Source organism: Rhinolophus hipposideros (assembly GCF_964194185.1).
Source record: "Rhinolophus hipposideros genome assembly, chromosome: 18".
Classification (NCBI taxonomy): Eukaryota; Metazoa; Chordata; class Mammalia; order Chiroptera; family Rhinolophidae; genus Rhinolophus; species Rhinolophus hipposideros.
The window spans coordinates 46,947,416-46,972,903 of NC_138064.1; the positions used below are offsets into that span (position 1 = coordinate 46,947,416).

Below are 25,488 nucleotides of genomic sequence, written 5' to 3' on the forward strand. Positions count from 1 at the left end.
ACTTATTTGACCCTTTTTCTCTTAAGACCTATTAATATCCTGTGGCCATCCTTAAAGTATAGCCAGGAGGAGCTCAGAACTGAAGGGAGCATTACAGCAGCTCTAGTAGGTTGGGTCAGGACACTGATAGGATAGAATTAGGAGCTGGATAGAACAAAGAAGGCAGGTTACATGGACATTTTGAGAAACTGAGGGATGAGGCTTCTCTGGATAAAAGTACCCGCTTTCATTTTTGCTTTGGTTAACATCATTGCAAATTTAGAAGCTGAGGTAGCAACTGGAGTGAAGGCTTCTTAGACTTTTCATGGGGTGTACTAGAGAAGGAGTGGGGAGGAAGAAGAGGGGAGAGCACAAAAACGGGAGAAAAAAAATCAAATATGCCAGACTGGTTTCCTCAATTCAGGATTGCAAACGTCATAGGAATTGGCTCCTTGATTATGTCTGGCAATCATACTTTGTTCCAGTTGGTTCACCTTTCCACTCACCAAGATTACTATCACATACCTTCTGTCCGCTGGTCTTTCCTCAAACCTCACAGACCCTTCTCTACCCTCTCATCAATGGCCTTGCCTCCCGCGTAACTAAAAAATTTAAATTATCCTACTCAAAATCCAGCATCTTTCTACCACCCTATCCGCATCCATACATCTCTTCCCTTTCCCTCCATTCACAATTCAGAAAGCCTCTCCTACCAAGACAAATTACTCCATCATTCCTCTTGGTTCTGAATATCATCTAATTCTCCTCAAATATTAGCATCTTTCTGTTAATTCCCAAATTTCAACTGGATGTTTTCATCAGTATAAAAAGATGCTCTATTGTTACTCATCTTAAAAAAAACACCCTTCCAAGACCCCTTTTGCAGGGACTGCCCCCTTTTTCTGCTGCCCATCAAAGTTAAACTGCTTGAAAAAGCTGTCCCCTCGCATTCATTTTCAAACTACTCCGATCTGGTTCTGCTCTGTCCACTACCATCCCAGGTGCTACAAAGCTGCTCTCTTCAATATAAATTTCCAGGTGCCAAATCTAAGATCATCCGTCTGCCCTCGGCGACAGCACAGCTTGAAACATTATCTTCCTCTGGTTTCTGTGAATCCACTCTCTCTGTTTTCCTCCCATCTTCCAGCAGTTTTTTCAGCCACTTTCACTAGTGTCTCAATGACCGGCAAAGCTCCTGAGGTTTCTTTTGGTCTCTCTATACTTTGATCCTTGGGGATCTAATCGAATGCCAGGGCTGGAATGTGGTAAGTAACCTGCAAATTGGCTCCCCAATTAACTCGAGCGCAGACCTCTCCTCTGAGTCCCAGAGGCACACAGCACACCCATCTCTCTAATGTCCTGGCCCGTCACTCTACCTGGGTCCCCATTTCCAAATACCAGACCGGTGTTTCAATTCACTGAAGACGCTGCGTCCTTTCCCTTCAGGGCCTCACAGGGCTATATAGTCTGTCTCACACATTCTTCCTTCCTTCATCATGTGGCTGCCATCTCCTCATCCCTCAGTCTCAGCCGAGATGTCATCACCCTTTTTACAGAAGACAACATTCTCTCCCCATCTCTGCTCCTTTTCTGTTGTTCCCCCTAAAGCACTTACACATGGTCAGTGCTGCAAATCCTCCCACGACTGCCCACGGGCCACCACCACTCCTGGCCTCCTCACTCTCCTTCATTCACTGTGTTCCAGCCACTTGCCTTCTTTCAGTTGCTGGCACATTCCAAACTTCTTCCTGCCTCTGCACAAGCTCTCCATCATTTGCCCTGATCGTTGCAAATCATTCAGGTTTCATCTTAAGTGCCAGCTCCCGCCGCATTCCCCACTTACTCCATTGAAGGCAATCACATGGCCACTCTGTCACATCGCCCTGTTCCACGTCTCTGCCCAGCACTCAGTGGCCATGTTCGTATTATCTGTCCCCTCACTGGAATATAAGCCACGTGAGAGCGATGCTACTGCCTGCTCAGCACAGTATCCTTAGCACCCAGTGTCTGACACACAGCACGTGCTCGATCCCTAACTGTTGAATCAAACAACTGAATGACTGTATGAATCCTGCCACCTTGCTCTGATGTCAACTACTCTTTTCTATACCACAGACCTTCCCCATTCTCTCTTTCTTTCTTGTAGATCTCACTGTTCCCCAATTCTATGTCCTTCTGACCCTGCTTTGCCCTGAAGTTCTAATTTCTAATTTTCTTCACAACTCAGCTTTGAAAGAGTATTTTACACTTAGGCCTCTCCTTCATCACCTCCTAGTAACTCCTCAACCCGCTGTAATCTCTTGCCATCCCAAGCATTTCACTAGAACTGCTTTCAATGTGGTCACCTACACTTCATTTGCCAAACCCAGCAGCTTTTTATCTTTACTTATGTTCTGAGGTCGACCTCTCTCCAAAGCAGTGACACTGGTGATTGTTTTTTCCTTCTTGAGACTTTCTACTCCCTTAGTTTCTGTAACAGTATAGTACCTGATGTTTAATAAACCTTTGTTGAACACACGTTTTTTTTTTGTTTTCTTTCTACTTCTTTCACCCTTCTTAGTATCCTTTGCTGTTTCTCCTCCTCTGACTACCCCTTAAATATCCATACTCCTCAATGTTCAGTTCTTTTCTTTTAAAATTGATGAAGATGGCAGGAGAATCAGCTCATACTTTCTGAGTGCTTATTTATTCATCTAGGTGATTTATACATATTTCGTACCTCATTTAATACTCACAGCAACCTGAGACTGGAACTGGTATTATCTACTATTTGTTTTGAATTTATCATGTGCCCAACCACTAGGTTGAATGCTTTATAAGTATCCTCTCATTAATCTTCACTATAGTCCTTTGAGCTGTTAGCAATCTCATTATACCAATAAGGGAAATGAGGCAGAGATGTCAAGTAACTTTCCCAAGGTTCCAGCACACTAAATGGGCAGAACCAGATATGAATCCAGGCACTCTAATTCCAAAGAATAGAGGTGTAAATATGATACCAGTGCCCACTTAAGCAATATAATACCTGTCTGTCTATATTCCTCTCTATTGGCTGATGTCACTCAATTTCCCACAGCCTCAACTACCGCCTATGAGCCAATGACTTGCAAACGTTTTTGGCTCTAACCTCTTTTAAGAGTCACAGACTAATTTTAACCATTTACTAGACAACTTCACCAGTACGTTACTACAACCTCAGTTTTCACGTAGTCACACTCAGCTTTCACACAGCCACATTCCCCACAAACGTCTCAGTGTCGGTGACTGACACCACACTCTAGCAGCTCACTCAAGCCACAATGTTCAGGGGTCTTACGAATACACTCCCTTTTTTGGTGCCACACAGCCCAAGTCACCAAGGCCTGTCAAGTCTACCCCCCACCCCCCCAAAATTTGTTCCCTCTTCCTCAAAACCCAGCCACAAATTTAGTTCAAGCATCAAGCATTTATTCGCAGGCTTGGATTATTGCACTAGGCCTGTAACAACAAACTATTCACTTCCCTTCCAGGCCTGCCCTCCCTTTTCAAGCAATTTTCTGTACTGCCAGGAGAATTACTTTTCTAAAATTAGCTTAGAAACTTTCGATGACTTCCTACTGCCCCGAAAATAACATGAATTTCTTACTTAGCATGGCACAAAAAGGGCAATACTGAGTTTAGTTTAGAGTCTGTTTCAGGTGGAATTTCTCAGCACTGTTCCTCAAATACCCGACTCTAGTCTTTCCTAAGACCCAAGAAGGTGGTGCATATTCTCTTACTCCTTTGTGTCTTGGCGTATCTATTCCTTCTGCCCAGAATGTCTCTTCTCCCTTATCTGCTTCACAAACTGCCCCTCATCCTTTTAAGGCCTTTTATCTTCTCCGTGAAACCTTCCTAGATTTGTCCCGCAGAGACAGCACCCTCTGGCTAGTGCTATCCCACTCAGGGTTACCAATAAACAGGTGCTCCATTATAGTTAAATTGTTGAAGCATCTTTTTTTTTTTTAATTTATTGGGGTGACAATTGTTAGTAGAAGCATCTTAAAACATGGTTTATTAATGGAAAACTCAAGCCAAAATTACCTATCGTTAACAAAGCATCTGAGTGAACAAGATTCACATATTAAATACCTTCCAGTCCTTGGGATCAAGTGTTTTCAGCATGGGAAATTCTTCTAACTGCAATTCTTCATCTTCTGATTCTTCTGATAATTCTTTCTTATCCTCCAGTTCCTGAAAAGAGGCAGAAGCATTTCTGTTTCTCCTCTTAACAAAAGCTTCAAACCATCTTCCCACAGGTTCAACTTGACAGAGTGTTGAGGCTGTGATTGAAAGCGTTAAGAGAGGCTTCAATGCATTGCATGGAATAAATCTATTTCAAGGCAATAAATAAGGTCAAAACAGTGATAGCATCAGAATATAATTTTAAAACCATCAACTAAGAAGATAATTGCAGTAATCCAGTTAACGTGAAGGTTAGCAATAAATAACCGTTTCCTAGTATTTACAGAGTATTCAATCAATCCCTTCCAATTATCTGACAAAACCATATCTAACGTAACATTCATCAATGTTAGCAATAAACCAATATTTTTCTGGGGATATAGAGGAAGGTGAGGAACAGGAAGAAATGTTGCAAACTGCTTTACTTGTAGGCCAATAATTGCAATAAAACAATAAATAATCATAGAGCTAGCCTCATCAAAAACAAAATCTTCTAAAAATAACTCAAAATATCTTAATTATTAAAACCTTGAATTCAAGTAGTTTTTTAAAATTTCAAGAATTCACTAGGAGTGATGTGTTCTGAAAGACAATTTTCCAGCAGCTAATGTGCTACTGTGGAACCAGCTCTGGATCTGAAATCAGAAATGCTAGATTTTAGTCTAGGTCTGACAATTAATGGCTTTTTGAAGAGTCAAAGATGTCTTCAGCTCAAAATGGGAACAACATCTTACATGGTTCCTTGGAAGATCGAATGACAAACTGTGAAGGCACTTTGAAAAATCACTATCTCTTGTATCAAAGTAAGGCTTTATCATTATTCCTGGGAAGTAGGGACAAATCACTGCACCTTTGTATACTAACATTTCAAAAAATGTAATTTAGGCAGGAAAAAAGTGAACATTTTCATTTTAATTTCATATTCCATATGAAAGCAAAAAGCTTCACTCTGTTTAATAACAGATGTAAGTTTTCCTTTGTACCTAATGGTCAGTTATTTTCTAAAAATAACTAACTTTTCATGTTTTAATTGGTTTGGGAAATTAAGATTTCCTCTACCACACACAGGAGAGGATTCAAACAGCACAGAGCGTGCCAAAAAAATGTATACACATTTTAAGAAAGGAAAAAACTATTAAAAGTGTAATAATACTCAACATATACCAATCACAAAAGATGAATACAAATCATGTGCACATGTGTTTTTGGCACCCCCTGTACATTCAACAAGTAGTACCAGTGCGGTGTGAGTGTGACTTTTAAAAACATTACCTTTCAAGGCTTTCCCTCTAGTTGTGAGATTACACACAGAGACTTCTAAGGGCACGGAGCAGTATGTGCCATGGTATGTTCCAAAATAACATTCAACAAGCATTTATATAAGCCGTTGTGGTAATTAATGCAGATCATTGAAACTGGAGACTTAGTTTTACAATACCCACAACTATCCGGGCTATAAATCTATGAAGCAGCAGCAGCAGGACAAGTTTCACTTAATGACTGTCTTTAAAAGTCTTTCTACCCGGATCTTACCAGCAGCACGGGGCAATGGTCTTTTCATACTGAGTACGAGCCGCAGTGTCTGAGTTAGGACATTTAAGAAACAAACCCGGAGCGAACCGAGAGAGGAAGGGAGGTGTTGGAGCACCCGCAGCAAGGTTCGGTAGGACCCCAGGCACGTGGGGAGCTCGCAGCGGGCGGTCGCTTGCTGCAGGCAAGGAGATGCATCAAGAACCTTTTTAGGATACTGATGGGTTCGGTTTCCAACGGCTCTGCTGGACCCATGAGTCAGCGGCCGCCAGAGGAGGAAACTGGAGGGGCAGAAAAATGCCCCCCTCCCTCCTTCCTTCCAGACTGGGGAAGGATTCCTGCCTAGCAGGGAGCAAAAAGAGACTCGACACGGCCCGCAAGTCCGGGAGCTAGTCGCCAGCGGCAAGAGTAGAGAGATTTCGGGGTCGCGCAGGTGGAGGACTGAGGCGGGACGGAGCCGGGGTTGAGTGGACACGTACCAGAGGTCAGAGCGTGGGTGACGGCGGTGCCCTGGCCGTCTGCAGCGCTCGGCAGGAGCAGCATGATGGCGCCCGGGCCAGCCCCGCGGGCGCAGCGGTTCGCGTCCCGGGCGGAGGGCGCTTAGCTTCCCCTCCAGCTCTGCCTTTCGGTCCGAGCCTCGCGCCTTGGCTCTGCGACGCCCAGGAACCGGCGCATGGAGACAACCGGCAACTGCTTCCGGATGGATCTTTCGTGGTGCGGAGCCAGTTCCACTCCCACCCCCGCCAACGTGTGCGGCAACCTAGTTCTTCCACTGACTCAGGTCCGGCTAGAGACCAAGACTCAAAGAAGAAAGGTTCCCAGATTCATCAGTTCCTAGGTAAAAAGAATTACTACGTATTTTCCTCGTCCAAGTGCAACACGTGGGACATAATTTTCTAAAGCAGCTCTTACTATATTCTTTTAAGTTACTACCACTCTCTATATTAGTCTGAACTTAATCGATTATTTTCCTGTAGCTCTGCTTGTATAATCAAAAATGAAAAGATGTATTAGTATTGAGAATAATGATTATAGTCTATACATCCATAGAGAATTCTGTACATATACCTGTAATGCATGTGGTTAGCTAAAAAAATAATAGCAGCTAACATTTGTTGTGCTGTTACTAAGTAATTTAGCTGCATTATCTCATTTAATCCTCAAAATTTGGAGAAGAACCCTTTCTCTAGCGTTAGATTCTAATCCAAGGAACTTGTTTAATGTATAATAAAATCAATTGTACTCCTATATGATTTCTTCTTAGACTGAGGTCAAAAGCAAGAACTAGCAAAAGGAAACCGTGGGTGAAGATTTACCCCCTCATTCCCCATTGCCCCCACTCCTCTAGTACTCCCTCCACCCCCAATCTGGAATAGGTTGGGCACAATAGAAGACTTGATGTGCCACTCTTTGGGAAACAGCACCAGAAATTAGCAAATAATTCTCTAGGAATTACATTTTCACTGATAAATACATTGAATTGGCCTGTAATTCTACTGTGTGAGATTGTCACTTCAAAATTGACATTTCAAAAACGATCGTCTCCCCTTAATCCTCTTCCTGATCCCTTTATGTCTGTAACCACTGTTAAAACAAGCTCTAGGTCTCATACTAGTAACCTGACTCCACTTTCTTAATATTAATATGTTTTTCTCACACCTTCCCCATCCAGTCTCACCAGCACCTCTAAAGTCATGGAGAGTTTTTTTTTAATCGAGGCAAAATGCACGTAACATAAAATTCATATCTTAGCCCTTTTAAAATGTAAAGTTCAGTAGCGTTAAGTACAGTCACTGTGTTGTGCAATCAATCTCCAGAACACTTTATCTTGCAAAACTGAAACTCTATGCCTATTAAACAACACGCCATTTTAATTTTCCCCATACCCTACAAGCACCGTTCTACTTTCTGTCTCTATGATTTGACTACTCTGGGTACTGTTAGGCCATATTTAGGCCAGGAGCAGAAAGCTTATTTTATAAGCCATCTTGTCTTGCTTTGTATCTTCTTCCTGCCAGCTTGTTTGTGCCTTAGGCCTGGAGAAGCCGCCTAGAATGTAGAAACCACCTTATCCTAAAAGCCATACTGTCTTGCTTTGTACTTTGTACCTGCTGGGCTTGTGTTTGTCTCCTAGGGGCTTATAATCAGCTGGGCTTGGGTGTTCCAGACGATGGCCTGGGGGCTAGAATGTGGAACCTTAGGGCTTGGTCAGTCCCTGAAACCCTTCTTGCGCGAGACAATGCAATGAAACCCCCTGAAGCATTGAAGGGGGAACAGCCTCGTTTGCCCCCTCCTATAAAACTCCGTACCCCTTTTTGTTCGGGGAAGTTATGGTCTTTTCTAGCCTGACCTCCTGCAGCTCAAACAAGCCAAATAAATTCTAATAGACCAATTTTGGTCTCCTCCAGCTGTGCCTAACAGGCACCTAAGTAGAGTCATACAGTGTTTGTCTTTTTGTGACTGATTTATTCACTTAGCATGTTGTCACAATTGTAGAGTGTTGGAATCTTTCCTTTTTAAGGCTGAGTAATATTCCATTGTATGTATATTTTATCCATCCATTCCTCTGTTGATTGAGTTGCTTCCACGTTTTAGCTATTGTGAATAATGCTGCTATGAACATAGAGATACAAATATCTCTTGGAGATCCTATTGTCAACTCTTTTGGGTACATACCCAGAACTGGAATTGCTGGATCATTTGGCAATTGTATTTTTAATTTTTTTTTAGGAACTTTCATACTGTTTCCTATAGAGGTTACATCATTTTACTTTCCCACTAACTGTGCAGAAGATTTTAATTTTCTCTACATCCTCACCAACACGTATTTTCTTTCTTTCTCTTTTTTTTATAGTCGCCGTTCTAATGGTTATGAAGTAGTATCTCATGGTTCTGATTCACACTTCTCCAATGGCTAGTGATGTTGAGCATTTTTTCATGTTCTTGTTGGGCATTTATATCTCTTCTTTGGGGAGATGTCTATTCAAGTCCATTCCCCATTTAAACAACTGTGTTGTTTCTTGTTTTTGAGTTATAGTTCATTATATATTCTGGATATTAATCCATTATCAGGTGTATGACTTGCAAATATTTTCTTCCATCCTGTACATTGTGTTTTCACTCTGTGTCCTTTAATACTCAGAAGGGTCAGTCTTTTTTATTTCTTTTTTTTTTAATTTCTAAAGTCTGTAATTGTCTCCTAACTGCTCTCTTCCATTACTCCCAAACTCAATCATCTCCCAAACTCAATTCTTTCAAAACCTGCTTTCCCCTAGCTTCCTTGTGTTGTAGGAATATTTCTCTGAGTCCCCAAATGATGTAGGGGATTTTTGCTGTGGGTGCTGGGATCATGTCTTGTGAGACCGAAGAATGGAACCGCAGACCAGGGAGAGGTGAGGAATTTTTTTTTTTTTTTTTAAAGAGGATAGTTTATTAAAAGCAAAGGGTCAGAGCTTCCGAGCAGGAGGGGGTCCCGAATGGGGCTGCCCAGTGACTGAGGCAAAAGCTCTTACTTTTATACCTTCCCCTGCCTGTTTGGGGAAGGGGGCTGGAGCCTCTTAATGGAATTCATCTAGGAGGTTTGTTCTGTTAGCCCATCCTGAAGGGATTAGCAAAATATTCCACTTTGAGGGATATAAATGATGAACGTCTAAGTATCACCTTGTCTTGTACACCTGAAACTAATAAATTAAAAAAAAAATCCCACTTTTAATCTATCAGATCTGCTCCGTTTGCCAGGCTAAAAGGAATTTTATGATTAAACTCAAGGCACTGTTGCATTTTGTCCTGGAGCGAAGGAGTGATTTCGAATCCTGAAGTCTCGGGATATGTCTGTCTTTTGTTTATTCCACCAGGGACCACCCTGTCCACCTAGCAACATACTAACTAACCAGGCTCACTTGTGTCCGAGGATGGTACCACTCTGTTTTGGCAGCAGGCTCAAAAATTGAAACCATTTACCTCCTCATCCCAAGTTAGCATGAAATTAATGAAGCACTCCTTTTTACCTTCCCTCTATTTGTGGATCTAGTCACTGTTATCGCAAATGTAATATACCAGGTAGTTTACAAACACTTATTTAAAGCCTCCACAATGCTGTGAGATAAAGGGTAAATTAAAGCAGAGAGCGATCAAAGAAGTTATCGAGGAGTGCACAGTAAATACATGACTAAGTCAGGAGTTAATCTCAGCCACGGAGCCAGGCCTGGCCTTGAATCTGTTGCTCAGAGACCTTCGCCACTGTGAGGTGCAGGGTAAAGCCACGCTGTCTTCTAACAAGGAATTCTTTCTCCTCCCGGTAGGTGAGACGCAGACGCCGGCGTTTCCCTGCCGAGGCTCTCTTCTGCCTCTGGTGCGCGGAGGAAAGGGGCCCGCGGAGCCGGCTTTACTTCCGGGGAGGACGGGAAAGGAAGGCACCACCGGAAGCGGAGAAGGTGCTGTGTAATCACCGGGGAGCCGAGGCCCTTGGCTCTTTTAAAATGCCGGATTACCTCGGTGCCGATCAGCGCAAAACCAAAGAAGAGGAGAAGGAAGACAAGCCCATCCGAGGTCTGTTGACTTAGCCAGGAGCTCCCGCCCGGCGTTAGAATGAGGCTTGGCCCCGGAGGGAGGCTGGATCCCGGCCCCGCGCTCGGTCCCTTTTGTACCGCTTGTGATTTAGTCCGGGGCGGCGGCAGGGTGAGCTGCCTGCTTTCTCTGTCTCCCTCAACCCGCTCCAAGTTCTATATTCATTTCCCGCTGGTCGAAATATGTATTCATGTTAAGCTCTCAGGTCTTGCGTAACTCACGCTCCCTGCTTGGCCTTGCAGGCCTTGAAAAGTTCCCCGCCTGGCGGTGCTGGGTAACCTGCATCCTCCTTCCTGCCCCTCTTCCTCCTCAAGTGTGACAGCTAGGTGGTATCAGTGTGTAGCCAGGATCCTGAGACGCAGTTTTCTATTTTAAAACCATTCCTTTGAGTAGATAATATATGTACATGCCTAAAACGCAAAAGGCAGAAAACAGTGCCTTGAACAATGTCTTATCCTTGGCCACCCGTTTATCCACGAAGGCAACTGACGTTGCCACTTTGCGTTATTTTCTAGACATTTTCTATGCATGTACCGGCAAGTTTGCATATATATATCTTGCATAAATGTAACATGCTGTGCATTTGGCTTTTTTCAATCTTAATATATTTTAGGCATAAGTCCATACCATTATGTAAAGAGTTAATGTCTGTCTGCATCTGCATAGTATCCCATTTTATTGGGTATACAGTAAAGTATGAAATTATTATTGATGGACATTTAAATTTCTTCCAATCTGTTGGCCATTGTAGAGCAATGAATAACCTTATTCATGTAACTTTTACCACATGCACAGATATAAGCTGTAGGGTAAATTTTAGAAATGGAATTGTAATTTGATGGGGTCCAATTACTCTCTTTAGAGACTATATCACTTTCACTGACCATTTTTATTTTTGTACATGATTTCCTCCCAGTAGCCCCTTTTGTAGTCTTATCTTTATGCTTTTTTCTTATAAAGAACAAAACATGTTCTTTATAGGCTATTTTTAAGCATTCTTTTGGTGGTTTTCCCCTGTCTATTCTATTACTGTTTCTTTCCTAAACAACTTCAATCTTTCCTAGCACCTTTTCTTCTCCTTTTCCACCCTCCCTCCAAAGAAAGAATATTTCCTCTCTGCTTTCATCCCGTACTGTTTCCCTTGAAAATATTTTAGGGTACTGCAAACCTCAGAGGAACTCAGTCACCTAATGGAAAACTTAGTTACAGAGACTTGACATTTCATGTGTGTATGTCTCTGGGTATGTTATCATTCTGTAAATGTGTTAATAAATTTATCCCTTGGAATACAGTATGACTAACGTGTGTAGAATTTTATGTGCTTCTTCATCCATACCTTATTTGATCTTTATGGCAACACTGTGGGGGTAAATTAGTATTATCTCTATTTTTCAGATGAGAAAACTGATGTTCAGAAAGGTTAAATGTTTTTTCCAAGGTTCCTTAGCAAATGCATGACCTTGCTGGGACTAGTGCCAGGTTGTTTTGATTCTCAAACTCTGTTCTTTGGGTGCCCTATTCTTACTGTGTCACATCCCTGTGAGGCTCTTTAGCAGCTATGTTAAGCATTTTTTTTTTTAATCCGCCTTCACCCAATTATATAAACTGTTACTATCTTTCGTTGTGGGAATTATTTGATGGTCGTATTTATGTCATTAAACTTGGCACAATTTTTCTCACTCAACTAATTCAGTGTGAATTGAACAGAAGAGAATTGTTAGCTCTAGTTTCTTATGTTTAGATCTCATAAATATTATCTTTCTTCTTTTAGCTCTGGATGAGGGGGATATTGCCTTGCTGAAAACTTACGTAAGTCCTTTCAATGTCCACAAAATATAGACGTTTTATGTTGAAATGAGAACTATTGTTAGTATTGCTCTTCCAAAATAATTAGAAGAGGATGTCTAACAGTTTTTTCTAACTTTTTTCTAACTAGAATGATTAGAGTGTCAATATTCAGTGTGTCTTAAGTTTATACATTATTTTTATACTATTTATAATTAAAGTGTGGTACTATATTGAAAATATTTGAAATAATTTATATAAATATTTACTGTATTTAAAATGTATGTAACTGTTAAATGTTTTTGTAGTTTAATAAATCGTTGATATCCTGATATTTAGTTAAACTGATCTTTATCTCCTAGGGTCAGAGCACTTATTCTAGGCAGATCAAGCAGGTTGAAGATGACATTCAACAACTTCTCAAGAAAATTAATGAGCTCACTGGTATGTGTGTGTGTGTGTGTGTGTGTGTGTGTGTATTTTTTACTCCTCTTTCTTCTCTTTAAACATAATGTGTTAATTATATCAAAGGCGTTTAAATACAAATGTTGCTTTTTCATGAATTACAGATTTTAAAAATTGTCCTTCCTGTTAAGAGATTGGATCTCATTTAATAATCTCTTTCACTGCCTTTTATAACCAAGTTTAATGCTTAAGCAATTAAGAAACAAGCAAGTAATGTTTCTGTAAACAAGTAATGTTTCTATTAGTCAAAGCCAAATTCAGTAAACTAATAAACAAGTTAAAGTTTCTTATTAAGTAAGTATACGATCTTACGTGATATTGCTTGAAGTCAGTGGGGGGCTATTACCTTGTATTTGGAAACTTTTCTCCTTGGGCACTTGAATGGTGAAATTATATAGTATGTGACCATAAATAAATGTCAAATACAGCATTAAATGTTTGGCTTATGACTACTTTAGGGTGGTGGTTTTCAGCGGGAGCGATTTTGCCCCTCTCCCCCTAGGACATTTGGTAGTTCTGGAGACATTGTTAATTCTCATTACCTGAGGGGGAGGCGGTGCTAGTGGCATCTAGTGGGTAGAGTCCAGGGGTGCTGCTAACCATCATGTAATGCACAGGACACGCCCCGCAACGAATTATTTAGTTCAAAATGTCATAGCACTGAGGTCAAGAAAGCTTGCTTCAGGGTTTGCGTTACATGTCAATGAACTTTGTAATCTTTCTTTATGTAGGTATTAAAGAGTCTGACACTGGCCTGGCCCCACCAGCACTCTGGGATTTGGCTGCAGATAAGCAAACACTCCAGAGTGAACAGCCTTTGCAGGTTGCAAGGTATGCTCTGTGGAGGTTTATTTTTATCTACTTTCAGTCACTTTTTAGAGTGTTGGGTATAATGTGATAGTTCATAAAGAATTTTTTTCAAGTTCCAAGTACATAAAGCTTTCTATAAAAGTATCTGGGGTTAAAATGTTATGCCTTAAACAATTATCAAGAAATAAGTGAAGACATAATCATATAAAAGATTCAAATGATACAGAAAGATACACAGCAAATACAAAAACCTTCCTTCCCATCCTTGCTGTCCCACTGTTCCTTCCTCAGACATAACAACTACTAAAAGTAGTTTGGTCTTCTTAATCCTGCGGTGTAACTTCCTATCCCTACATCCTTCTAACGTCATTGTATTCAAATTGAGATCAGTATTCAGTATTCTTGTATTTATGGCTAAGTACTCCCTGTTCACAAAGAGGCAAGTAGTAAACTGATGACTTCTTCTTGTACCACTTTTTGTTTTCCTTGTCATAATTGCCTTGTTTTATCATTTGCCTGTTTTTATGTATATTATTAATTCAACACCTCAGTTTTCTCTGTCTAAGTTGCTCTTCAGATGCATTCGGTCCATCAAATTTTCTGTCTGGAATCCTCAGGTGCACTCACTGCATCACGTGTTGTCTCAGGTTCATCTTCCTGAAGAAGTGTTGCCCAGCACTTTCCGACCTGCTTCCATTTGGCCAGTCCCCCCCCTGTTGAATCACGATCATCCTGTGACTTCTTACCCTGGAGGTTCCCTTTACCTCTCTCCTGTGGCTAGTGTCCCAACTCTTTCTTGTTTACTTGCACCCTCATTAGGTCAGCTGTATTCTCTGGTAGCTGCCTGAAAGAGGGTCATTTGGGAGGTAATATTTTGAGACCTCACATATCTGAAAATGTCTTGGCTGGTATAAAGTTTTTCTCTTTCAGAATTTTGAAGGCATCGTTCCATAGCCCTCTGCCTCCTCGTGGTGTTAGTGTGAAGCCACTGATTCCCAATTCTGTGTACGTGACCTGGTTTTCCTCTGCAAGTTGTAGGGTGTCCTCTTGTTCTCACTTGTTCGGAAATTTCATGATGACGTGCCTTGTTGGTCTGTTTTCAAGGTGCTGGGCTCTCATGTCCTTCAGTGTGGCAGGTTTTCTTGAAACTGTTAACTTTTTTCTTTCCATTTGCTTGGTCTTCTGTTTCGGACTTCTATTATTTGGATATTTGACCTTCTACATTGCTTCTCTAATATGCTCATCTTTCTCTCCTGCCTTTCTCTTTTTGTGTGCTTTTGCTCTACTTTTTGTGAGAGTTTCTTAACTTTATGTTTGAGTCCTTCTATTGCTTTTTTTTCTCCTACTTCTCTTCACACATTTTTCATTTCCAAGACCTCTTTTTTTCTTTCAGGGAATGTGTTTTGTTTTTTTAATGTCCTGTTCTTGTATCATGGTTATAGTGTGTTCTCAGCTTTAAGGATATTAATGATAACTGGAAGGTTTCTGCTTTCTCTAAGATGTTTTTTCTCTTTGCTCGCTGTCTGTCTTTTACGCTAGATGTATGATAATTTGACTTTGGACTTTACTTTTAGTGGGAGACCAAAAAGCTGTCAGAAGCTCTAGACCCAACAGTGGAGCTTGTTGATCCTACACTTCACCATCGCTTATACGGTTGGCTGTTTAGTTGGGGAGCCTTCAGTGTTAGTATCTTTAGATCTTTTCATTTAGATTTTTTCCCAAGAGAAGTTGTTTTCAATCTCCTGTTGTCTCCAATTTCCAATATTTTGGAAGAACAGTGGAGATGGAGGGTTAGGGAATTTCAGCAACAGGTTCACTTCTGTTTACTTACTCTTCCCTTCTCACCTCCCACCCTCCTCATTTTCAGTAAAGTTATCACCACCACTAACCCCACCCCACTCCTTGCCCCAGCATTTCTTGAGAACTTCTGTTTCACTCTTTCCAGAATATTTTCATCACCCCAAAAACAAACTCATACCCATTAGCAGTCCCTATTGCCCCCTCTCTCTAGCCCCTGGCAACCGTTTATCTACTTTCTGTCTATAGAGCTGCCTACCCTGGACACTTCATATGAGTGGAATCGTTTCATATAAATCTATGATCTTCTGTTTCTGGCTCCTGTCACTTTAGCATAATGTTTCAGTAGTCAGCCATGTTGCAGCTTGTGTCACACCATCATTTCTTTTTATAGCCAAATAATATTCCAGTCTAATTACTCTCTTCATTGATACTCTCTTTTTGGTGAGACGTTGTTCTACTACTTCCCACTAATTGTTTAAACATGGTTTCTTTTAGTTTTTTTTTAAAAATATTTATGATATTTTGTTACGTGAGACAATGTCTAAGCTTTCTCAGGAACAGTTTCTATGGACTGCTTTCTCCCTATGTATGGGCCATACTTTCCTATTTCTTTTTGTCTCTCATAATTTTTTGATGGAAACTGGATGTTTTATATAATATAACATATATACATATATATATACACACACACATAATATTATATATTATAACATGTAATATTATATATAATGTAATAATATAACATGTCAGCTTTGGAAATCGAATTTCCCCTTTCCCCAAGGTTTGTTATTGTTGCTGTTTGTTACTGGTTTTCCTTTGAAGTGTTTTGATCAGCCTCTTATTAGCCCCAGCTGGTAATGTAATGCTCCCTCAGACAGTTGTGATGTTAAGCAGTTGTCACTGATGGTTTCCGATAATTGCCCTGTGGGTGGGGATATTTATACCGAGTGAGCCCTGAGTTACGTCAAATAAAGAAAAGGCCTGAGACTGTAACTCTTCAGCTAATTGTCAGACAGGTCAAACAGTGCCAGTTTTTTTGTGGGTTGGGCTTTGGGCAGCTCTAAACTTATTCTGCACTCTCCCCACTGCCCTCAGTTCCAGAGTTCGGAAAATGTTGATTTTGACTGTTTTTGCCAGTATTCACTTTGCTTTTAAGGAGGAGCAGATTTTCGAAGGTCCTTACTACGTTCTGGAAGTTGAAGTCCCTGTATAGTATATACTTTACTATAGTATATACTAAATAGTATATAGTATATACATATAGTATATACTATATAGTATATACAGCTGTAGATTGAAAAAATCTGTATCTGTGCATACAGTGTTGGCAGGATCTGTCAGATAAAGTAATGATAGATACTTTCTATGTATGTAATTCTACCTCCGTGGTAGAGCTTGGCTATTGACAGGAAACAGCCCCATCACACAATTATGCTATAAGGACAAAGCATTCTTTCCCTTACTTTCAATGCTACCTGTATGCATATTCCAGAGACTATTCTGTATTTCCCTGTGTTTGTTGCCACAGCTTATGACATCAATTCTTTCTAACATGAGTTCTTTTTTTGTTTTTGTTTTTCTTCAGTAGACAGGTAGCATAGAAGAAGAAAGACAGTAGACTACTTTCTACTATGATGTACATGGTATTACAAAGTTGCCTTTATCATGTCACACAGAAAAAGAATACATTTATGTTAAAAATAGCAACAACAACAAAAATGGATTTGAAGTATAAACTCAGGAAAGAATAGAAAAACACATTTATTAGTTAACTTGGTATAAGACAAGATGACAGTCTTCTGATAGGGAAAATAAAAAAGAGTAACTTAAGGTATAGAGGAGTATCACTAATAAAGGAATATACTTATGAAAATCAAGAAATTAGAAAACTTCTTAATGATGAAATATTTGGGTTTAATTTTCCAGGGGAATATTAAACATGTTATTGTCTTTTAAACATTTTATGGCGTGACTAAAATTGAGTGGACCCTTGGGATTGAGCATATTCTGTACAAAAGGATCTTTAATGGTGGCCCCGTTTCTGCAGTTCTAGTTTACACCTGCTCATTAGTGCGCTGCGTGCCCAGGAGAGAATCAAGTTACCTGAATTCGTTAGTAGTGGTTTAGGTTCCTTACGAATCAGGCCTTTTGCTGTGTTAGGTGCACGAAGATAATCAATGCTGATTCGGAGGACCCGAAGTACATTATCAACGTGAAGCAGTTTGCCAAGTTTGTGGTGGACCTCAGCGATCAGGTAGCACCTACTGACATTGAAGAAGGGATGCGAGTTGGGTAAGATTTCTATTTATAATAAATGCTCATCTTTCATTAAAGATACCATGTCACTACATGCCTTTAGCTTTTTCAGAATGAATGCACTGCTTCCTGTGGAATACCAAGGGATAGTCTAATGGGATACTACAGTTGAATGTCCTTTCTTCTTTTTCCCTTTCCCAAACTCCCTCCTTTCCCCCACCTCCTCTGTGGCTTTTTATGAATGGCTTCAAGTATCATAAAGTCAGTGCAGAATTTTAGAGTTGAGTTTGCGAGTGTGTTTAAGGTAACGTGTAGGTGGAGGAAACACTAGCTCTAGGATAGTCATGAGGCTTAAGCGAGCTAATGGAATTAATGTATATAGAATACATGGTAATTCACTTAGAAAAGTTTTTGACTGTGTTAGTGAGGCTCTTTTTTACCTTTTCAGTGTGGACAGAAATAAGTATCAAATTCACATTCCACTGCCTCCAAAGATTGACCCAACAGTTACCATGATGCAGGTAAGAAACTATGGAAGGAAAAAAATGGCATGACTTAGTGTATAATTGCATCCAGCTCAAAAAATTTTGAGACTTTTTAAATAATAAACTATTGATATGTGGGTATGTATTGAGTTACCAAAGTTTTTAAAACCATTTTCAGTTGAGAAAGTCTTTATTTTACTAGTTTGTTTCTCACTTAGTGTCATAAGTAATATAGCAAGTGGTTCTAGGACACTGGGCAAAGTATTCAATTTTTTAAAAAATTCTTATTTGCTATAAGTCTGATTTTTCTTTTAGGGCATTGGGTCTACTCTACGGGATAGAACATTTGGACTAGTATTCAGAAGCTTGTGGCTATATGTTGTACATTTTCATCCCTCTCTTAGGTGGAGGAGAAACCTGATGTCACATACAGTGATGTGGGTGGCTGTAAAGAACAGATTGAGAAACTTCGAGAAGTAGTTGAAACCCCTCTACTTCACGTAAGTTTCTAAGTCTGTTACACGTTAAGTTTCTTTGTATAAAAATGTGATAACCTTTTGTGTACTGTGCACTAAAATTGCATATATATTAGATAGCTTTTTAAATTTTATATTTTCCTTAATGAAAATTTGTGAGGGGGATAGACAGTAGAGGTGTGGCGAGTTGGTAAGTTCCAGAACAGTAAGCAAAAGGATTGAGTGGTGGTCAAGCCTATTCAAAAAAAAAGAAAGATCTTCTGTTTTAAGTGATAAAGGATGCTGAGGTATAACTTCTAGCAATATGTTAAATACGTTAGAGTTTATTGTAGAAGAAGCCATGTGTTTTAATGATACCAAGAGGAAATGGGCTTAAATTAAATCAAATTAAGCTTGGAAGGATAATGAAAAACTAGGATATGAAATACCAGATAATACTTTTGTGCTTTAAACACTAACATTTTTTTTTTTAATTAGAGGAAAAAAAATTGTTACGCCTGGATGGTAGAAACACCTTTAAAAGCCATTCAGTCTTATGTATTGATGAGTCTAGCTTAGATCTTACATCTTAGAAAGTTCTTATTTAGATCAAGTATATGAATTGTGGACTTAATCGTGTTTCCCTGAAAATAAGACCTAACCGGAAAATAAGCTCCAGCATGATTTTTCAGAATGACATCTCCTGAACATAAGCCCTTTTTGAGTCTTTTGGAGCAAAAATTAATATAAGACCCGGTTTTATTTTCGGGGAAACATGGTAATAATTTTGGTTTAAATATATTGATATAGAAGTAGTCTTGGTTTGATTATACCAGAAGTAGTAAGTGTAAAAAATTGTGTTTTACTTACAGCCAGAGAGGTTCGTTAACCTTGGCATTGAGCCTCCCAAGGGCGTGCTGCTCTTTGGTCCACCAGGTACAGGCAAGACACTCTGTGCTCGGGCAGTAGCCAATAGGACTGACGCTTGCTTCATTCGAGTTATTGGATCTGAACTTGTACAGAAATACGTTGGTGAGGTAAAGTGATGTGATCATATGAAAGAATATGTACCTTTAAAGACTTACAAAACCTGGATGAAATTGGCAATTCCACATTGAAAGATTTAGATCTGAAATTTTTTGACTGATGGATTGTAATTGGTGGTTCAGAAGCCCAGAAGCCACCAGTCTACCCTTGTAGTCATTTGGACATAAATTGCTTAAAATTTTTAATCATTGTGTTCCCTACTCAGAAGGATGACATTTTCTACAGAGTTGGTTTGTAAGATAAATACCCCAGAAATGTCCAGTGACTGCATTCAAAACTGTACTTTCACTTCAGGGGCAGTGTTTTATGTTCTACTGAGAAAGAGAGGATATAGATTGTTTCTATCTGTATGTGCACGGGTGTTACACACACACACACACCTCCCCCCTGTGGAATTTATTCATCAGAGAGTAAATCTAAGGCTGTATATATTGTATTTGAAACATTAATGATTGATATACTTACAATAAGAATTAGAAAAGGAGCTGCATGAGTTGACATATGCAGTGCTTTTAATTCTCTGGTCAAAACTTAGAAATGAAATTCAGTGATCAGAAATGCCAAGTGATAGGTCAGATGCTTTTATTTCCTTAGGTTTTACTATTGAAATGGAGCCTTTGTTTTATTTAACAATGTTAATTTGACCTCTTCGGGTCAGAAAGTTTTTGGCTATTTCATAGGTACAGAATCATGAAATTACTTAATATTGTTTTGAGGCTAATAAGGTTAATTTGATGAAATAGGTTACAAGCTTCAGTTTTTTTGAGAAAGCCTTAGGTAATAATGGTTGAGAATACTGTTAGGAATATTGAAACATTTGAGGTATAACTTACTATACCTTAAAGGATTTTAAAACCAACTTTGAATTAACGTATTGTTTTTTCTCATTAGGGGGCGCGGATGGTTCGAGAGCTCTTCGAAATGGCCAGAACAAAAAAAGCCTGCCTTATCTTTTTTGATGAAATTGATGCTATTGGAGGTATGGCTGGTATTTTAGAGACTACTTTAGGATTGGGTTTCATGAGAGTTCTAAAATAGTATGTGTAGAGTTCTCCTGATAATGTTAATCTTGTACCCAATTTGAATTCCAACTCTCTTACCAGCGCTGGTATCTGGAGCCACAGAGCTAACAAACAGTACGGCTACACCATAAAGGAAAAAAGAAACATAGCATTGCTATTTCTCAGTCTTAATCTTTATACTTTCCAAATTTCATTCACGTAACACATATTTTCACATTTAACAATTCCTAACTTGGATACAACTTCACTTCATGTGATAAGAAAGCACTGGGGCATAACTTAACTGGTAGTCATTTTTCATAAAGTATACATAAAATAATGTAATGGTTGGCTTCATAGATTTGATGAAATACAGTATTAGCTGTGCGATCTAGATAAGTTATTTTAACTAACTCTGAACCTCAGTTTGCTCGTCTTGTAAAGGGCATGATAATTCCTGCCGTTTACTTCCGGTTTTTTGAGAGCTTTAAAGTAAGTGTTGAATGTGAGAGACTTTGGAAACTAACTGTTCTATAGGCCTTGACTATTGTTACAGACTCTAAGAGTAATAATCCTTAGTAGCTGGAGAAGTGTCATGTCTAGACAGTTAATGAACTTAGTGACGAAAATGACTTGAAAACATAGTGGCCCCTGTCACACTGTGGGGACTGTGGTTAAGTCACCTGGAGTCTTGCTTTTAGACTGGATGGGCGTTGTTGGGTTAGGACAGCCTGGAGTTAATGTCTTCAGGTAGTTAATTTGCACAGTCTATTGATGCAGTGTGGTGACTCTGAAGTCATTTTTATAGTATTGTTGGAATAAGCCTTGTGATGTCAGGATGCTGTGAAGCTGTGTTTTCCCAAGTGGATTGTGTGTAAAACAGCGTCCGTGCAGGAGGAAAACAGCAGAATTAGTTTTGTATTTAATTTTAATCTCATTTTTAAATTTTTTATTTTTTGTGTTTTATAATGTACATAATACATTAATACAACAGTATGTATTTATATAATTTAAAAGTGAAGATACATATTTGGAGGCGTTTCTTGTGTTTTTGCTAGGTCGGTTGAAATGAGAGACTGACATCAACCAAGAGTGCTCTAATACACGCAAATCCGAGTGATGGGAAGTTGTTATAGTTCTGCCGTATCATGGATTTAGCCTACTCTGAAGGACAGTTTTGAGAAACTTAGAAGAGTGTGGCAGTTTCTGACATACCGTCCAACACCATGATGGTGCAGAGGTTGCATGTGTTCTGCCGCCCAGTGCAGTGTACACAGTGTCAAACAACACGGGTGTTCTTGAGTGGTGTGAAAAACAGAATTCCTTCTAGAGGACTGAAAAAACACTTGAAAAGAGCCTGTGTTTGCTAAGTCTGTGACACGCCCTTTGAAAGAGTCACTTTCTAATGAGATTTGTGTAAAGCAGGTCGCTCTTACAGGCTTCACCTAAAGCTCGTTCACTTGCCCTGAGGGTGTGGTCTGAGCCGAGAAGGGCAGCACTTTGAGGTTATGCAGGTGCTACTCTGAGCCATACTCAGAGCTTGGCTCCCTTTTGTCTTCTCAGGGGCTCGTTTCGATGATGGTGCTGGAGGTGACAATGAAGTACAGAGAACCATGTTGGAGCTGATCAATCAGCTGGATGGTTTTGATCCTCGAGGCAACATCAAAGTGCTCATGGCCACCAACAGGCCCGACACCTTGGACCCGGCTCTGATGAGGCCGGGGAGGTTGGATCGAAAGATTGAATTTAGCTTACCGGACCTAGAAGTAAGAAAATCATGTTGTTTGAGAAAAGGGATTTGGGAAATGTTTTCTTCCTGTCATGTTTTTCCATTGTAATATTTTTCAATTCCCCGATTTTCAGGGTCGGACTCACATTTTTAAGATTCATGCTCGTTCAATGAGTGTTGAAAGAGACATCAGATTCGAATTGTTAGCACGACTGTGTCCAAATAGCACTGGTAGGTTGAAATGTCTTGTTTGTATTTGTTGGTCTGTCTGTCCAGACTGCTGTAATCAAGCCTATTTTCTTTTTGTTTGAAAGGTGCTGAGATTAGAAGTGTCTGCACAGAAGCTGGTATGTTCGCTATCAGAGCGCGGCGAAAAATCGCTAGTGAAAAGGATTTCTTGGAAGCTGTAAATAAGGTCATCAAGTCCTATGCCAAGTTCAGTGCTACTCCTCGTTACATGACATACAACTGAGCCTCAAGTCTTTCACGGAGACACTTCTTTTAATTGGAATCCATAGCTTGTATAAGCTTGTTAATAACCATTTCACACAAAAAATAAATGGTTTCAAAATTGCATGCTTTTTTTTCAGATTTTTTTTCTTTGTAGTACAATAAAAGCTGATAGCTAATATCATTAGGTAGAAAAGCAAATGTATGTCTAATGTATGTTGGCTGTTTTTTGATCCACTACCATTAGGGTTCCATATCATAAAGTGCTTGCTTAGAGCACGTGTGTTCTACCGTTTCTCTGAAAATAAGACCTAGCCAGATAATCAGCTCTAATGCATCTTTTGGAGCAAAAATTAATATGGTATATTATATAAGACCCGGTCTTACAGTAAAATAAGGTAGGTCTTGGCTGGGTGCTGTACATGTGTCTCGTGTCATCCCATCTGCCCAGTGAGGTGGATCTAATGGAGTTCGATCTGATGAACACAAAAACTTGCCTACCGAGTTCACTTGTAGCAGATTTATGTTTGTCAGCTCTATCACCTATGCACCTCATCATTATGCTCTTCTGCCCCTCAGAATAGCCCATCCAGGCACATGACCACATGCATTTCCATGGGTTTTCCCTACTACATTGAGTAATAAAGCTTTGGCCAAACGTTGTTAAAGTAGAAGCAGCATCCAATATAAAAGGTTTTGTTTTGCCATTTGACTTGATTTCAAATTAATTAAGAATTATTGATTTTAGTGACCAGCAAAGTAGTAAAACACAAAGAGAAATATATACACATAATAATCTAATTTAGAAAATCCAGAATTGTCTTCGTACAGAGAAGTACTTATTTTCATTTTATAAATTAATGGTTTAAAAGTTGGGTAAAGCTGTTAGATGTCTGGTGTATAGTGAGGTACTTCTAAAATAAAAGTAGTATTCTCAACATATTTCTTCTAAAATTATTTCTTGCGTAAACACCAGCACAGCCCCTCCGAACTTCCACCAATGTTACCTTCTCCCCCCAAATACTGACACCCAAGCACAATAAAGAATATTTTTATTAAGTTCAATATTCATAAGTAATGCAAAATAGCGCTGGATACATTTTTAATTCACAAAAGAAAAAGTTGACAACATAGAAAAGTCTGTTACATTGAAATATTTAAACATGAAAGTTTTCAAGCAGAAAAATTAAAGCCCATCATTCATAAAATCCAACCAACATCCTTTCTTGATTTTTCATTTTTTGTGAAATTGACTAGAAAAAATTTTTCGTAAGTCTGCCCTAGTTATGATTTTATGAGATGTAAAATAGAGCAAACCATTTCCAGGCTCTGCTTTTAATACAGTATACTCAAGTGAATGAAGTGTGTTTTTGTAATGTTTTGATAAATGTAAGCATTTAGAACACTGAAATCTTACCATTTTTTCATATAGTCACATACATCATATGCACTAATTTGAGACGACTCAAATTAGTTGACCTTAGGCCCAATGTGTTATAGGCTCTAAATCTTAATATTGCAGTTAGTTATGTGACAAAAATTTAACTGGCTACACATCAAATGTACGATGAATTTGAAAAAGTTGGGTGTTTCTGCCCACGCATTTATATGCAGATAGTATCAATGCGATCTGGATTAGCATGTTTGTACCATATTTAAAAAGATACAATAACACATTTACCAGTGACTCCCTCCACCTAAAATATGTATGTGTGTTTGCTTATACGTGTGTATGTTTGTCAGGATGTTGATAAATCAGAATACAAAGGATTATGATTTTAGAAAAATAATGCTGTAGTGATACTTTAAAAAACACTTTTAACATTTAAAAAATGTGATTAGATTTATAAAAATTTAATTTCCACAAAGCTCCGGTTCATCGGTTACGTAAAAATGCTATACGCCAGTTCAATGAAAAACTTGGTAAGCCTTTTTCAAAGGCAAGATGGATTTGTGAGATGCCCAGACTTGATTAACTCCAAGTCAGTAGGCAGGCAGGTTACCTGTTGCAGTGCTAGCTTTTGAACATTTTGTTGTTGGGATTTGAGGGGTTTCAAAACAATTGCATACATTTTGGTTGGCTATACGTTTGGAGAATTAGATAATACTTTTATTCTCAAATCAACTTATCAGCACTCAAACCACATTCAAGAGTCTAAACATACTGAATCCTAAAAGCATTCCTGAAAGGTACACTAGAAAGGACCAACAGCATTTTTTGCACTCACTAAAGCATACAGGCTCACACAAAGGAAGATTTATTTGATCTTAGAATTTAAATTGATTTACTATCTTTAAAGGGGCAGACGTAATAAATAAAGCCTTCCCCACCACATACCCATCCCTCCCTCTCCCTCATCCCCACACAAGGGCACACTCCCTCCCACCCCCCTCCACCCCCCCCACCCCCCCACCCCGGAAAACAGAAAAACACCCACCCACTCCAGGGCAGATTTTCTGAGTCTGCTGCCCTCTCCACACACACGTGAGGGTGGACTCATTTTATTACAATGCACCTTGGGAGGCAGGCACCTCCTTGCTCTTACAGGTAAGGATACAGGATCAGAGCACATGCGGTGGTGATTTTAAGTATTATCTGAAAACTACAAAGTGAGCTGCTCCCAGGGCTTGCAGAGGATCCACATCCTTCACTGTGTCTGGGTCCCACTGCAGATGAGATTGGCAATTGGGATCCCATGATGAGCTGCCATGTGATTATATAGTTAGTGTCGAGGACATGAATTAATTTCCTGGGCCCTGGTTCACAATTGTTTCCAAACTTACTCCATCCATCCATGAGGTAGACATCAACCACTGTCACATTACCCAGGATTTGAGAAAGGCAAAGCATTTCTATACCGGTTCTCTTACCATAAAATAAAGCTGTTCTAGTCCTAGAGTTACCAACGTGCACTACACCCATTTTG

General features: G+C 39.5%; 2 protein-coding genes across 3 annotated transcripts in view; one reads left to right on the top strand and one right to left on the bottom strand.

The window, feature by feature from the left end:
- The window catches only part of DNAJC2 (DnaJ heat shock protein family (Hsp40) member C2), a 28,386-nt gene extending 21,890 nt beyond the window's left edge, over nucleotides 1–6,496 (bottom strand). The window contains exons 1-2 of one of the 2 annotated variants that reach the window (XM_081079192.1): nucleotides 6,192–6,496; nucleotides 4,090–4,280 (exon numbers count right to left, since the gene is read on the bottom strand). In XM_081079192.1, coding sequence (XP_080935318.1) covers nucleotides 4,090–4,280; nucleotides 6,192–6,255 — 255 coding nt within the window. In that variant the 5' untranslated portion in view covers nucleotides 6,256–6,496. The remainder of the gene's footprint in view (nucleotides 1–4,089; nucleotides 4,281–6,191) is intronic. The other variant, XM_081079193.1, reaches the window with a different exon arrangement.
- Nucleotides 6,034–22,687, top strand: PSMC2 (proteasome 26S subunit, ATPase 2). The gene is made up of 13 exons (XM_081079197.1): nucleotides 6,034–6,550; nucleotides 10,014–10,260; nucleotides 12,050–12,087; nucleotides 12,426–12,507; nucleotides 13,260–13,359; nucleotides 17,299–17,430; nucleotides 17,843–17,915; nucleotides 18,284–18,379; nucleotides 19,207–19,371; nucleotides 20,273–20,360; nucleotides 21,946–22,148; nucleotides 22,246–22,342; nucleotides 22,426–22,687. The coding sequence occupies exons 2-13, from the start codon at nucleotides 10,191–10,193 to the stop codon at nucleotides 22,581–22,583; spliced, it is 1,302 nt and encodes a 433-aa protein (XP_080935323.1). The 5' UTR covers nucleotides 6,034–6,550; nucleotides 10,014–10,190; the 3' UTR covers nucleotides 22,584–22,687.
- The last annotated feature ends 2,801 nt before the right edge of the window (nucleotides 22,688–25,488 follow it).

Excerpts from the sequence above, each read along its gene's own strand:
- PSMC2 (XM_081079197.1), top strand. The coding sequence starts at position 10,191 with ATGCCGGATTACCTCGGTGCCGATCAGCGCAAAACCAAAGAAGAGGAG. Across the intron at positions 17,431-17,842 it reads GAAGAAGGGATGCGAGTTGG|TGTGGACAGAAATAAGTATC; the intron begins GTAAGATTTCTA and ends TTACCTTTTCAG. Across the intron at positions 22,149-22,245 it reads TTAGCTTACCGGACCTAGAA|GGTCGGACTCACATTTTTAA; the intron begins GTAAGAAAATCA and ends CCCGATTTTCAG.